The sequence below is a fragment of the Amyelois transitella genome, chromosome 28, assembly GCF_032362555.1.
Source record: "Amyelois transitella isolate CPQ chromosome 28, ilAmyTran1.1, whole genome shotgun sequence".
Classification (NCBI taxonomy): Eukaryota; Metazoa; Arthropoda; class Insecta; order Lepidoptera; family Pyralidae; genus Amyelois; species Amyelois transitella.
In genome coordinates, this window is record NC_083531.1 from 3,443,513 (window position 1) to 3,459,152 (window position 15,640).

Here is a 15,640-nt window from a genome sequence, read left to right on the forward strand (position 1 = left end):
GGTGCTTCATTTAAATGCTTGATACGCATAAGGAGGCACAGGTTCAAATCCCACATCGGCCATGTACCAATGACTCCTTCGAAGATTCAAATCCCACCACGGTCATTTATAAATGACTCTTTATGTGAGTAATGTTTGAATGCTTACCGATGCTCTAACGGCGAGATGATGAATGCTGATTCAAGCAACTCGATGATCCAATACGGGTTAGATTCCCCTGCAAAGGTTGCGGAGGTCAGACGGGAGTCGCTTCGTGTAAACACCTGACTCACCCAATCCAGGATCCATGGTCAAAGGCATACCCTCCGGGCTCCTCTCCAGAGTGGTGAGGATGATAAAATAAACACGAAGTATGACTCACAGGCGGCTTCGGCGACAGCTGCGGCGGCTGCTTCTGCTTCGGCGCATCAGGAAGCGTCTGCACGCTGGCTTGCTTCTTCTCTTGTTCCGGCTCGCCCTGGTTGAATCGATGATTTATTTAGCATTGATTAACTTCATTATGCCCACTCCTTTCATATCTATACTAATATTATAAAGCTGAAGAGTTTGTTTGTTTGAACGCGCTAATTTCAGGAACTAATGAATCGAATTGAAAAATTATTTATGTGTTGAATAGACCATTTATCGAGAAAGGCTTTAGACTATATAACATCACGCTGCAACTATTAGGAGTGAAGAAATATTGGAAAATGTGAATAAAAACGGGGAAAATTATTCATCCTTGAGGGCTTCAATGATGCCTAAAATAACTATTCCACGCGGACAAAGTCGCGGGCACAGCTAGTGATATCATAAATCCCTTAAATCAATAAGAATATGTAAACCCCACCACCTTGTGAAGGCGGCCATCTTGATTTAATAAAATGGGGATGAACCGGCGTACGACGTGTAAATTTTTTAATCCTCTTGCGAATAAAAGACTTTAAAATAAGACACGTTTGTAATTTTAATTTCAGGTTTCAGAGAAAGATTAATTCTTTTCCGTCATGATCTGACCCGAAATCGAATCCGTTATTTAAGAAGACATTACTACTGAACCGGAGAGGCCGTCATAATATAATTTTTTATTATTTGTTATTTTTAAAGCTTAACTTTGTAACGATTTTTATTTTAAAAATCGTGCCGTGTGGTTCCCGGCACTATTACAAAAAAGAATAGGACCACTCCATCTCTTTCCCATGGATGTCGTAAAAGGCGACTAAGGGATAGGCTTATAAACTTAGGATTCCTCTTTTAGGCGATGGGCTAGCAACCTGTCACTATTTGAATCTCGGTTCTATCATTAAGCCAAGTGGCTGAGCGTGGCCATTCAGTCTTTTCAAGACTGTTGGCTCTGTCTGCCCCGCAAGGGATATAGACGTGATCATATGTATGTATGTATGTATGTACAAAGTTAAGCTTTACCTAAAGCTACCTAAGCTAACCCTATTGAGGGGTCAAATTTATGGCCAAGAGAAATAAGAGTGCCGTGTGGTTCCCGGCACCAATACAAGAAAGAATAGGACCACTCCATCTCTTTCCTATGGATGTCGTAAAAGGCGACTAAGGGATAGTTTAACCAACTTGGGATTATTTTTTAGGCGATGGTCAAGCCATTAAGCCAGCTATTTGCTGAACGTGGCCTATCAGTCTTTACAAGACTGTTGGCTCTGTCTACCCCGCAAGGGATATAGACGTGACCATATGTATGTAAATACTCACATTAGTAGTCTTGCACTGTTGTTTCTTCTTGTTCAGTATCGACCGTAGTCTCTCCCGAGTCTCGTTGAAATTGCGAGGCACGGGCGTCGTTAGGGGTGGCTGAAATTATTAATTATATATATAATTTCATTAAAAAAAAAAGGCTCACGCGCATAAAGTCCCTATCGCAAAATGTCCCCGGTCTTGAAATGTCTACATACATACATATAATCACGTCTGTATCCCTTGCGGGGTAGACAGAGTCAACAGTCTTGAAAGACTGATAAGCCACGTTGAGCTGTTTGGCTTAATGATAGAATTGAGATTTAAATAGTGACAGGTTGCTGGCCCATCGCCTAAAAGAAGAATCCCAAGTTAATAGGCCTATCCCTTAGTCGCCGTTTACGACATCCATGGGAAAGTGATGGCGTGGCACTATTCTTTTTTCTATTAGTGCCGGGAACTGCACACACACACAAATGTCTAATTCGCAAAATGTATTCGGACCAGCTCTGTCCACCGTCCGTCCGAATTTTAATAAAAAACTATTAAATACTACCAACCTTTATATGATATCATAATAATTAATCATTTGAACTTAGTGTCATTATTCCAATATTAAATGTATCGTAATTTAATGTAATCCAATCTAATTGATAATAATACAATCTTATATATAAAATTCTGGTGTCACATTGATCGTTCCCGTACTCCTCGGAAACGGCTTGACCGATTCTCATGAAATTTTGTGTAGGTCTGAGAGTCGGCCAACATGTATTTTTCGTAGTCTTTAGTGATTAGGGTTGTCCACCCTTAACATTTTTTTTTAACTAGGAGTTACTTAAATCCTACTATATCCTACTATCCTACTACTATTATATCCTACTACTATTATAAAGGCGAAAGTTTGTATGGATGTTTGTTACTCTTTCACGCAAAAACTACTGAACCGATTACCATGAAATTTGGTATGTAGGTAGCTGAAGACCCAGAATAACACATAGGCTACTTTTTATCCCAGAGTTCCCGCGGGATTGATAGGGTTTCCATGCGGACGAAGTCGCGGGCGGCCTCTAGTACTATTATAAAGGCGAAAGTTTGTATGGATGTTTGTTACTCTTTCACGCAAAAACTACTGAACCGATTATCATGAAATTTGGTATGTAGGTAGCTGAAGACCCAGAATAACACATAGGCTACTTTTTATCCCAGAGTTCCCGCGGGATTGATAGGGTTTCCATGCGGACGAAGTCGCGGGCGGCCTCTAGTATAATTTATATATCAAAACGTTTGCCGGGACAGCTAGTAATTGTATATATAATTTTATTTAAAATTTATCTTGTAACCATTTTGGATGTAATATCTGTTAGCTTGTAAGATGTATTAAATAAATTAATAAATAAATAAAAATATACGCACAAAAATCACGAAAAATTACAACAAAAAAAAAACCTTTAATAACTTTTAATTTTCTCAGCCAAACACACAGAAAAATAGGTTCTATACTCACCGCATGTCCGAAAACGGTGCAATAACAACACGTGCACGGCGAATCGGCAGATCCCTCTGAGGCGCACCCGCCCGTGGTGTTGCCGTGGCCCACTGGAAATATCAAATACAAATATGTATATTAATTCGTTCATTCATACAGGGTGACATTTAAAACAACTGCATCCTTTTAAACATAGACTATACCCATGCTTCTGAGCCGTTTGAGCCTATTACTTTTCACATTTAAAAAACCCTCACAAACTACTTCACACGCTTTATTAAAGACTACAAAAAGAAATAAAAACTAAACATGTAAATGTGTGAAAAATAAATTATTTTTCTAGTATCAAGATCAAGTTTACTTGCGAGCGATTGCTCAGCTGAATGAAATGTGTCGTTGACCTCTGAATCTTACGCGTCGCTTTTCCGCCGGCCGGGGTGATATGACGTATTTAGCATCGTGGATTTTGATACATTTATTTTTTTTCGTACTTTCTGAAATATGAACCGATATTTTTCTTTTAACGTATTTAAATATCCTTTAGATGAGAACACTTAACAGTTAAATTTATGCAGTTGAATTAAAAGTCACCCTGTATAATTATGCCGTGTGGTTCCCGGCACTAGAAGGAAAAATTGGACCACTCCGTCTCATTTCCATGGATGTCGTAAAAGGCGACTAAGGGATATGCTCACAAACTTGGGATTCTTTTTCAGGCGATGGGTTAGCAACCTGTCACTATTTGAATCTCAATTATATGATTAAGCCAAATAGCTGAACGTGGCCTATCAGTCTTTTCAAGACTGTTGTCTCTATCTACCTTGCAAGGGATATAGACGTGACCATATGTATGTATGTATTGAAGATTACATACCTTTACAAACATGCTGTTGATGCGAAGCGTTCTCGCACGGCTTCGGCGGCGGCTTCGCCGGTTTGACAGCCGGCTTCGTCTTCCCCTCCTTATCCTTCAAATACCCCTCCATATGAAGATAACCTTTCATGAAACTCTTACACGAAATGCACACGCAGTCATTCGTCCATTTGCAGTCCGTCTTGGGCGTGTCGCAAGCGTCGCTTTCCGACTTCGACTGTCCGTTCTTCGCCATGTTTTTGAATGCGACCGCGTTCAATGTCTGCTTGGCGTTACGCAGCGCTTGAGCGGAATATTTGGCCAATAGTTCGGGATTCTGCGATCCAATAACCGATAATTTCTCTTTGTTTTGCACCTCGTCCTCCTTCTCAACTTTAATGGACGTCTCTATGTCTTCGTCTAAGAGCTTAGCGTCGATGCTCGAGCATATAGATATGACATGCTTCTTGTAAGTCTCAGGTACTGGTAATCCTTGAGTTATGTAAGATTTGATCGTGTAAAAGCTGTCTAATAACGATTTCTCTCCTTTCGATGTCAATATCGCTTCGCATTTCGCCAACAGGGCGTCGTTTTTGGATTTCTTGTCCTGTTCCTGAGCTATATCTGTATAATTCTCGTCCTTTTTAACCGGTTTCGGTTCCGGCTTCTTGACAACCCTAGCGTTAGCTTTACCTATGATTTTGCTAAGCCCTTTCGCTGCTAGAATTTCGCCTTCACTTGCGTTTTGATTCTTCACAGGCGGAGTGACTTTTGTGAAGGCATCTTTAAGTTTCTCCTCTAATTGTTCAAGTCTATACAGTATCACAAGCCACTCGTCACCTGTAAGCGCTTTCTTGGGCAAAGTTTGCATGTACAATCTATTCATTTGTCTTAATCTACTAATGAAGTAGTCCTTCTTCTTGTCATTGGACAGTGTTGTAAAATCTGGCACTTTGTGACCTACGTTGTCAGTCTTAAACATTGGTAGTCCAGTTAGCTCGGCTATAACATTGGACGCTATCTCGGGATCTAGTAGTATCCAACCGGCCAACTGTGGGGACTCCGAACACCTTTTGATCACATCTATGTATTTAAATTTGAGATTTTTAACAGACGACTTCTTATCTTGAGACATTTTCGATAACTTCATTAACAACACGTCGAATGTATTACCGGGTGTGGAACTTAATAGCTTAGCGACATTATCTTTCGTATCACTATCTGAATCTTTCAAATCCTTATTGTTCCTCAGTTCGTCTATTTTCTCTATGATTTTGTCACTCTCATTGGTAGATTGCTTCCCGGCTAAATCTTGTATATAACTGTAGAACTTATCCAACATCGCTTCGATTTCACTCTCTAATAATTCGATTGGTATGCTTTTAAACTTAGATGCTACGTAATGCTTCCAGGAATCGAACCTGGACCTAACTAAGTCCCTCAGCTGGTCCATACTCAGCGCGTCTTTAACGGAATTGTCGAATAATGTAGAAGCTTTCGAGTACATTTCCGAATTAATACTATTTTTGGGCAGTGCGAATATATCGCCGTCTTCTTGCAGACATTTCGCCAAAACGGGACTTTTATTCTGCTTCAAATATTCAAATACCTTATTTATCACCACTTGAGCACTTATAGAGAACAATAAATCGTTAAAGTCTTCCTTATTATTAGATTTCTTCATCATATTCTGCAATTCCTTCTCGTCTTTCAGTAATTCGGATATATCTTGAGAATCTATTTCGAACGGACCTAAAACGTCATCATTTTTAACCTTTCTATTGCTTTTTCTTTTAGCTGTGTTCTTGGTTACTTTAATACTATCTCTATTCTTGTGCAGTTTCAATTCCCTTATTTGTTTCAGCGTCTCTGGTGTCAATTGTGCTTCGCTGTTCACATCTGGCAATGAATTCATGATGGACGCAAATTCTGGCAGTTCGAACGACGCATTCGCGTATTCAGTCAGTTTCGTGGCAATCTCCGGCATATTGGCCAATATATGCGGCATATTTTCAACGAATTCGGCTAATTTCGTATTAGCAACGTTTATATCTATGGGTTCATCTGAATCTAGGAATTCGGCGGAGTTCTTGTCCAAAATCACTTCGCATATCTGTTCTAGTGACAAAGCGCCTTCGTCTTTTTCTTGACCGTCTTTGCTGATGTGGTTATAAGAGTTAATTATATTCTGACACTCCTCCATAGCTTTTTTGATTTCGAGACCGAACGTCACATATTTGTATATATTAGGATCTTTAGCTTGCACTTCTGGTTCCGCTATTTTAGTATCACTCTCTTCTTTAACTAACACCGGTGTTCGTTTAGCGTCCATTGGGATATGAATATCGGGCGCGGCTTGCGATTGAAAATCGATAACTTTATCCGATTTAAAATCGCTCCTGTTCAAGAACTTATTGACGGTCAATAGTCGCTGACTAGGTTTAGGTGTATAAACAGGCAGTGGTTCGGACGTGGTCGGAGACATTTCTTGAAGCGGCGGACTGACAGACTCTGGGTATTTATTCTCTGTAGCGTTCTCTTCGGTATTCAGTGCGAAATTGGCAAATTTGGCTAGACACTCCTTCATGTCTTTGCACATTTCTTGATCCTTCTCGCCTACAATCGTTTCTGTATCACTAACATTGTCTTCTCTCTCCAAGGGGAACGCTTCGGGCGGGTCTACTTCTTTATTTTCATCGTTTTTCAACTCGTCAATGAAATCACTTTGAGCGGGCGCTTTTTGTTTCAGCATTTGCAGTATTTTGTGCGGTTTCGACAGTGGGGACGAGGGTTTTAGTTTCCGCTTGGACGCGGTGGTCAGACGCGGCACCTTAGGGCTGTCGGTTCGACGTTTGCGTCGCGACACGTCATCTATTAACGTAGTGTTGCCCTCTGTGAGGCTGTGAAAGAAGTTTACCAAGTGTACTAAAAATTTCTTTAAATTTAAATCTAAATTTAATGTGTATGATTAATTTGTTAATAATATAATTGCATGATATTTGTACCTACAAATTAGGATTTTAAGCTTAATTTTGGAAATGCTGTGTCACCTATAATTGGGTTGCATGCTAGCACACTAAATGTAATGTTTATTGCAAATGTTTGTCATGTAACCTGTTGGTGTACCTAAATAAATAAATAAATAAAAATTTCGCTTTGAAATGAATCTGTAGTGTGGTGGTTACGTCATAGAAAAACAATACTGCCCGTTTTAACACAGAGCTCGAGTCAAAATTGAACAGAATATTTGTGACTTTCTTGTTTTTTTATAGTATATTAAGAGTTAGTAGTATTCCATGAAACATGTAAAAAATAGTAGTTGTTCAATCTGAAAAATTACCCGCCTTTTTAAACCAACGATTTTGTTAGACTTATTTTGTCAAACCTGGTAAATTAATTAAAAAAAAAGACTGAAGGAAAACTTCAACAAACATTTTGATTGGTTCAATTTAAAATAACTTTAAAATAACAAACAATTCTATTCTTAAAATTACTCTATGGTATGTAAAACTTACTTCTCCCTCTCCTGTCGCAGTTGGTCCTCCAGCCACATCCTTAGTCTATGGTAGTAGAGTTGTTGATCCCTCATATGCATCACTTTACGACGGACCTGACACGGAATTAACATTATATATAAATAAAACATTTGAACATCCCCAAGTCGTTCTTGTTTCAAATCACGGGTATACACGTTTCTCTTGAGTCGAATCCAAAAGTTCGAAGCCTCACCTAGTAAATAAATGTCTATAATTTTTTACTACCCTCATTTTGTAACTTGTATATTCAGTAGTACATACATACATACATATAATCACGTCTATATCCCTTGCGGGGTGGACAAAGCCAACAGTCTTGTAAAGACTGATAGGCCACGTTCAGCTAATTGGCTTTAAGATAGAATTGAGATTCAAATAGTGACAGGTTGCTAGCCCATCGCCTAAAAAAGAATCCCAAGTATGTAAGCCTATCCCTTAGTCGCCCTTTTCGACATCCATGGGAAAGAGATGGAGTGGTCCCATTCTTTTTTGTATTGGTGCCGGGAACCACACGGCACGTATATTCAGTAGTAAGCGTGCAAATTTGCAATTGGATACATCTCTCTGTCTTTGTTAAATTTTTTTTTGTGCAAAGCAAGGCATGAAGTTTTCTTACTTTGGAAAAAATTGAACTGCTTGCTGAATCACAGCAAGTACCTGTATAACACTCGTTGGTTGACTGGAAGAAATCCCATTGGGGATAAGTCCGCCATTGCACATATTCTTCTAAATCCAATAATTGTTTTCTAATTTGTTTTATTTATTTTTATGTGCAATAAAGAAACAAAACAAACAAACAAACACTCTTTTGAAAATAAATCAATTGTATGTTATTGTTGAAATATATAACAAAATGTCATAAGTAGCGCCATCTGTGTTATGTCTGATGTACCAAAGCTTGTCAAATAAAGAGTTAGTTGTCACCTGTCCTTGTGCGTATCATTTACAGTTCTGCCCTGGTATAACTAAAATGCCGTTATCTGTCAAATCCTTGTTGTAAGTAAAACGTCAAAAATGCGGTAAAAATTTAAACTGATGCCATTCATGAATGTAATCAATCTACATTCATATATGTTTTTTTAATGTAGACAATGTGCATTCGTCCACGATTTAGATTTAAGAGATCTATATTTGTAAATTGACGTCCTATGAAAATGCTGCAGTGTAGTTTGTTCCGCCGCTTCTTCTACACATGCGCTTTGGAAGCGGTAGTAGTTATAATTAGATTTAAGTTATGTGACGTCAATAAGTGATACCTTGTATCCAATTTTGAAAATAAATCTATTCTATTCTAATGAGAACGCCTATTTATGACTTAAAGGTACCAAAATGTCGTATGTATATACAGATCGAAAGAGATTTTCTTTTTTCTTATTCTACTGGTAAAAAAGGTGAAAATCCTGATGTCAGATAACGGCATTTTAGTTACACCACGGCAGAGTTATGTCCCACCCACCTCGGTGAACCGCTGCAGGTGGTACTCCACGCAGAGCGCGGGGCAGGGCTGGTGGCGCGCGGCGGGCGGCGAGCCGGGCGGCGGCGGCGCGGGCGCCGTGCCCCCCACCAGCTGCATGCACACCTGCCGGGGGGGGGGGGGGGGGGGTACTCGAGATAGAGTTTCTACTAGCCGTGCCCGCGACTACGTTCGCGTGGAATAGTTATTTCGTGAAGCCCTCAAGTCGACCGTTGTTTGAAAAAAGACGGTTTGCAAAAGATTTGACATTTAAAATACATACGTACAAGTGTGGATTGAAGTAATTTGACGTCATTATTTGGGCAATCAAAACTGGCTTCAGTAATTGTCGCCAATTCACCGATATTACATGTGTTTTATATAAAAAAAAATTTACTTTTTTTTATATACATAATCAAATATATGAGAGCATATTAAAATTTATATTAGCGCCATCTTGTTCTTTAAACGTAAAACACATTGCTTACAATCGCTTCTATAACACTTATAAAATTCATACTTCTACATTTAACTAAATTTGGGCTTCCAAGTCTTTTCAAGACCATCAGTCGGCCTCTTTCATCAAGAGAAACAGTCTCTAGTGTCCCTCAGATTGCAATTAAAATAGTTCAAAGTAGCGCCGTCTAGTATCAGAACATTGGAACTAAAAACTCACAGTAGACAACCGCTTCTGTTTCCTGTAGACTTGAAGCTGCCGCCGGTGTACTTCCGGCAGGCGGCGGTACATCGCCATCAGCTTCCGGTCCACCTCCGACAGGCCCATGTCCACCCGTTTCCTGTCACGATATTAAAAATGTATTATATGAAAAAATACGTCTGCTTGACAAGAAATATCTTCTTCATCCTAGGTTTGTTTTAGTCCCGGTCTCATCCTCACCGCTCTGGAGAGGAGCCCGGGGTGCGCCAGTGACCATGGATCCTGGATTGGGTGAGTCAGGTGTTTACACGAAGCGACTCCCGTCTGACCTCCGCAACCTTTGCAGGACCCGTATTGGATCGATAGATATATATATAGCTGCAGTGTAGTTAGTTCCGCCGCTTCTTCTACACATGCACTTTGGAAGCGGTAGTAGTTATAATTAAATTTAAGTGGTGTCACGTCAATAAGTGATACCTTGTGTCCAATTTTGAAAATAAATCTATTCTATTCTATCGGGTCAAGATTTCAAAGTAAAATTGCCAACAGGATTCGTACCTGGCCTCGTCATCACTCTTGTCCCCGGCCGCGGGCCAGTCGTCACAGTGTTTCAACACTTGGTCCATCAGCCTTTCTATAGAAGCTATAGACCTGTTTCGAAACAAAATAATAAATAAATATACAGGGTGACATTTAAAACAACTGCATCCTTTTAAACATAGACTATACCCATGCTTCTGAGCCGTTTGAGCCTATTTTTATTAAAATTAAACGTCATCATTTTAAAAAACTACTGGACTGCAACACACATACATACATATAATCACGTCTACATCCCTTGCGGAGTACACAGAGCCCACAGCTTGTAAAGACTGACAGGCCACGTTCAGCTACTGGACTGATTAGCACGAAACAGAAAGGACCATTATCGGGAGTAAACAAAGACCTCTTTTTTCTCTGTCGTCTTACATCTGAACCTATATACTTATTGTGCTCGTCCTGGTAAAGTGTCAGGTCAAAAGTACCCGAAACCGCCGAGCTTGCATGAATAGAGTTATGAATGTGGATGAAGCGAAGGAAGTGTGCAGAGATCGTGGCAAGTGGAAAGATGTATTCAAATTCAAATTTCAAAATTTTTATTCATTACCATAGGATACTATATATCGCTTAATAATTGTCAAAATTCTCTGCCTACCCCTCCGGGAAAGAGGCGTGATTTTATGTATGTATGTATGTACACTTATTGTGATAACTAACCTGCACAGATGCCTGACCGTGCGGCACAGCTCCCTCTCCCTTCCCCCCCCTCCGCCGCCCCCCTCCCCGTCGACGGCGGCGGCGGCGGCCAGCAGCAGCTCCGACGCGGAGTCCAGCGACGACGAGTTGGACAGGCCGAGGGAGCCGCTGCCAGAGTTGTCGTCCGAATCTGAGACTGAAACATGAATAAATAAAGATACATACATACATTCATGTGGTCACGTCTATGTCCCTTGCGGGGTAGACGGAGCCGACAGTCTTGAAAAGACTGAATGGCCACGTTCAGCTATTTGGCTTAATGATAGAATTGAGATTCAAATAGCGATAGGTTGCTAGCCCATCGCCTAAAAAGAATCCAAGTATGTAAGCCTATCCCTTAGTCGCCTTTTACGATGAGATGGAGTGGTCCTATTCTTTTTTGTATTGGTGCCGGGAACCACACGGCACACAACAACAAACAATATATATATACACACACATATATATATTAATATTATAACATAGTAATAAGCACTACTAACATATAACGAGTCTTTTGTTACTTATTACTTAAATAAATAAATTAAAAAAAAAAAAATCAATTCAAAATCTAGCAACAGAACTTACAATCATCGAGGTCACCGGTCAAGTTGGAATCGCTCAGCTCCTGATCAGCCTGGTCCAGGAGGCCTAGAGACGCTGGTCGCTCGCCGCTGTCTGGAGGTCTGATGGATTATTAAAAACATAAATTAATTTTAATCTTCTTTCTACCGTGCCGTGTGCTTCCCGGCACCAATACAAAAAAGAATAGGACCACTCCATCTCTTTCCCGTGGATGTCGTAAAAGGCGACTAAGGGATAGGCTTATAAACTTGGGATTCTTTTTTAGGCGATGGGCTAGCAACCTGTCACTATTTGAATCTCAATTCTATCATTAAGCCAAATAACTGAATGTGGCCATTCAGTCTTTTCAAGACTGTTGGTTCTGTCTACCCCGCAAGGGATATAGACGTGACCATATGTATGTATTATTAAACCTTAAAATTTTATTCATAATTATTTTTTTTTAAATTAATTTTTAAACCTTCTTTCTACGCCTACAATAAGCCGCAGATTATCTGTTTTTTTTGTACCTATTAGAATAGCATAGAATCGATTTATTTTATACATTAAAGATATAAGGTATCACTTATTGACGTCACATCACTCAAATCTAATTATAACTACTACCGCTTCCAAAGCGCAAGTGTAGAAAAAGCGGCGGAACAAACTACACTGCAGCATTAATTATTTATTTACGTACATGTAGATAGTTGGACAATGTGCAATGACAATACTCACTTAGCACCCGTGCCGTCGCCTTGTTGCAACTCATCGGTCTCGGCTTCCATTTGGGCGTCATTCGGAGGCTGGAAAAAATATTTTTACATACATACATACATACATATAGTCACGTCTATATCCCTTGCGGGGTAGACAGAGCCAACAGTCTTGAGAAGACTGAATGGCCACGTTCAGCTATTTGGCTTAATGATAGAACTGAGATTCAAATAGTGACAGGTTGCTAGCCCATCGCCTAAAGAAGAATCCCAAGTTTGTAAGCCTATCCCTTAGTCGCCTTTTACGACATTCATGGGAAAGAGATGGAGTGGTCCTATTCTTTTTTGTATTCGTGCCGGGAACCACACGGCAAAAATATTTTTTATTTATTTATTTCATTTCATCAAAACTTATATACATAATTCATTAACACATCACTTTGATGACACACCAGCGCATTAAGGAGCCCTTTTTCGCCACAATGTTCTACATTAAATTACTACATAATATAAGCAATTTGTTGGGATTGTATAATTTAATTACCATGTTTTCTTTCTGTGCCGTGTGGTTCCCGGCACCAATACAAAAAAGAATAGGACCACATATATGTAGACTGACCGATTCTTTAAATTAATTAATTATGTAAATGCTGTGTAGTTCCCGGCACCAATAGAAAAAAAAGACCACTTCTATCACTTTCCCTTGGATGTCGTTAAAGGCGACTAAGGGATAGGCGTACAAACTTGGGATTCTTTTTTAGGCGATGGGCTAGCAACCTGTCACTGTTTGAATCTCAATTATATTTTAAAGCCAAACAGCTGAACGTGGCCTATCAGTCTATTCAAGACTGTTGGCTCTGTCTTCCCCGCAAGGGATATAGACGTGACCATATGTATGTATGTCTTTAATTGATACATTGCTGGCTCGGGTCTATACCGTTAAAGGATAAAGACGTCAATATAAGTAGATTAATACCTTGTTAGAATTATTCACCTCCTGCTGAGCGTCAGTGTACTCGCTGACGGCCTGAATTATCCCGAAGTATGATATCCGGGAACAGAAAAGCCTGGAACATAAGCGTATCGTTACATAACGTAATGGAAGAACGTTAGAAAAATCACAAAAAAAGTGTTGCCGGGATTCGAACTTCTGGACTGCGACGTGACAGCCGATCTCCCTGACCACTTGTTTAGATAATTAACCGGTATGTAAAAATAAAATACTGTTTTGGTAAAAAATAAAAACGGAAAAACTATAATAAAAAACTTAAAATCTAAAAATAATCCTAACTTCAATTCGTCTTAAATCATTGTTGTGAATATTAAAAATTGAAGATCATACTTTTTCGAACGTAAAATTACAACTTTTCTGTAAGCGGCCAGTGTGTAAATTAACAATACATTTTTAAACATCACTGAACCAATAATTTGAAGCTCAATTCCATCATAAAGCCAAACAGCTAAACGTGGCCTATCAGTTTTTTCAAGACTGTTGGCTCTGTCTACCCCGCAAGGGATATAGACGTGATATGTGTGCGTGTGTAACCAATAATTTGATACTATTGTAGTCCAACAACATCTTGGACAGTCGGCCGCCATTACGATGCTTCACTTTTATTCCAAGCCACATTAAGTCCGCCTTTTTTTCTACGTCTATATTCCTATGTATACGGCTAACTAAATAGTTTACCTTAGCAATTGATTCCTCTGCTGAGCGCACAGCGTCCGAGGCGTGAGACAATCGCACCGATGATTGTAGCCAGACCACGCGAGAACTGAAATATAAACGTGTCTTATTTTTATTAACGGTTAAGTTGTTGTTGTGCTGTGTGGTTCCCGGCACTAATAGAAAAAAGAATAGGACTATTCCATCTATTTCCCATGGATGTCGTAAGAGGCGACTAAGGGATAGGCTTATAAACTTGGGTTTAGGCTCAGGCTTTAGGCTAGCAGCAACCTGTCACTATTTGAATCTCAATTCCATCATCAAGCCAAACAGCTGAACGTGGCCACTCAGTCTTTTTCCGTCTATTGTCTCCGTCTCCCCCGCAAGGGATACAGACGTGACCATATGTACGCATGTACATCATATACACACATTTATCACAAGGAAGCAGCAGGAAGCGGCAGGAAGCGGCAGGAAGCGCAAGGAAGCAGCGAGACTCACGCGTGGCCTGGTGCGCGGCGGTGCGGCGGCCCATGAGCGCGAGGCGCGCGGCGGTGGAGCAGCGCCGGCCGGGCGCCGCCGCGCGCGCCACCAGCCGCAGCGCGCGCGCCGCCCACGCCGGCGGCTCTCCGGACGGGTCCAGCAGCTCCACCTGGGGGGGATTCAACACTCGTGTCAGTGAAATTCCCTGCTAAAACATTCAATGGAGAGAGTAGAATAGAGGTCTGTCAGGATCGTAGCAAGTGGAAATCCATATTTTCACTTCCTAACACAATGAGAAACAGGCGTGATGGTATGTATGTATTTATGGATAGCGGATAGGCTTACAAACTTCTTTTTTTAGGCGACGGACTCTAGCAACCTGTCCCTATTTGAATTCCATTTCTATCGTTAAGCCAAATAACTAAACGTTGCCTATCAGTTTTTTCAAGACTGTTGGCACTATCTACCCCGCAAGGGGTATAGACGTGATTATATGTATGTATGTGAGTGAAATTCCCTGCTTAAACAATAAATGAAGAGAATAGAATAGATTTATTTTCAAAATTGGATACAAGGTATCACTTATTGACGTCACATCACTCAAATCTAATCATAGCTACTACTGCCGCTTCCAAAGCGCATGTGTAGAAGAAGCGGCGGAACAAACTACACTGCAGAGTTAAGGCTGTGGATGAAGCGACAGAATCGTACGCACGGGTCTCGTGGCTAGTGGAAACATGTAGTCTCTACCTCCTCGGCTAAGAAGCGGGATTAATGTATGTACTAGCTTTTATTGGCAGCTTCGCCCGCGAGAATTTAGCGCTACCTACACACGCAAATTTAGATAAGATAGATAAAAGATAGCACTTGTTAAGAGTGCTATCTTTACCTACAAAAAATACAAGGTTTTCGCAATTCCCACGGGAACTACTAGTAGTAGTGTAAAGTTATTCTTTTTAGTTTAATATATAGTTTTAATGAGTAGAAGAAGAAGAGATTAATAGAGGATGCTCCACTTAACTCCACTGACAAGAGTCAAGCTCTTAAACTAACGAAGAAGAATAATTTTAATTTATGTAAAAATGTTGATTTTAACTAGACAAGATAGTAAAAACTCTTTATTGCACCATAAAAGTAAAACATACAAAACTTGACTTATCGCTAGTGCAATCTCTTGCAGTCAACCTTTGTGTGGAAGGAAACCAAACAGGAGATTGGCGTTAGCGCAGAGCGAGATAAATAAATGTTGAAACATAATACAATG

General features: G+C 40.1%; 1 protein-coding gene across 1 annotated transcript in view; it reads right to left on the bottom strand.

Moving 5' to 3' along the window:
• The window catches only part of LOC106139665 (uncharacterized), a 50,858-nt gene that overhangs the window by 22,800 nt on the left and 12,418 nt on the right, over positions 1 to 15,640 (bottom strand). Inside the window, exons 13-26 of the mRNA XM_060952313.1 lie at positions 14,395 to 14,545; positions 13,918 to 14,002; positions 13,204 to 13,294; positions 12,250 to 12,317; positions 11,536 to 11,633; positions 10,930 to 11,104; positions 10,231 to 10,323; positions 9,691 to 9,811; positions 9,018 to 9,140; positions 7,541 to 7,635; positions 4,047 to 6,925; positions 3,191 to 3,282; positions 1,702 to 1,800; positions 362 to 457 (exon numbers count right to left, since the gene is read on the bottom strand). Of these exons, the coding sequence (XP_060808296.1) occupies positions 362 to 457; positions 1,702 to 1,800; positions 3,191 to 3,282; positions 4,047 to 6,925; positions 7,541 to 7,635; positions 9,018 to 9,140; positions 9,691 to 9,811; positions 10,231 to 10,323; positions 10,930 to 11,104; positions 11,536 to 11,633; positions 12,250 to 12,317; positions 13,204 to 13,294; positions 13,918 to 14,002; positions 14,395 to 14,545 (4,266 nt within the window). The remainder of the gene's footprint in view (positions 1 to 361; positions 458 to 1,701; positions 1,801 to 3,190; positions 3,283 to 4,046; positions 6,926 to 7,540; positions 7,636 to 9,017; positions 9,141 to 9,690; positions 9,812 to 10,230; positions 10,324 to 10,929; positions 11,105 to 11,535; positions 11,634 to 12,249; positions 12,318 to 13,203; positions 13,295 to 13,917; positions 14,003 to 14,394; positions 14,546 to 15,640) is intronic.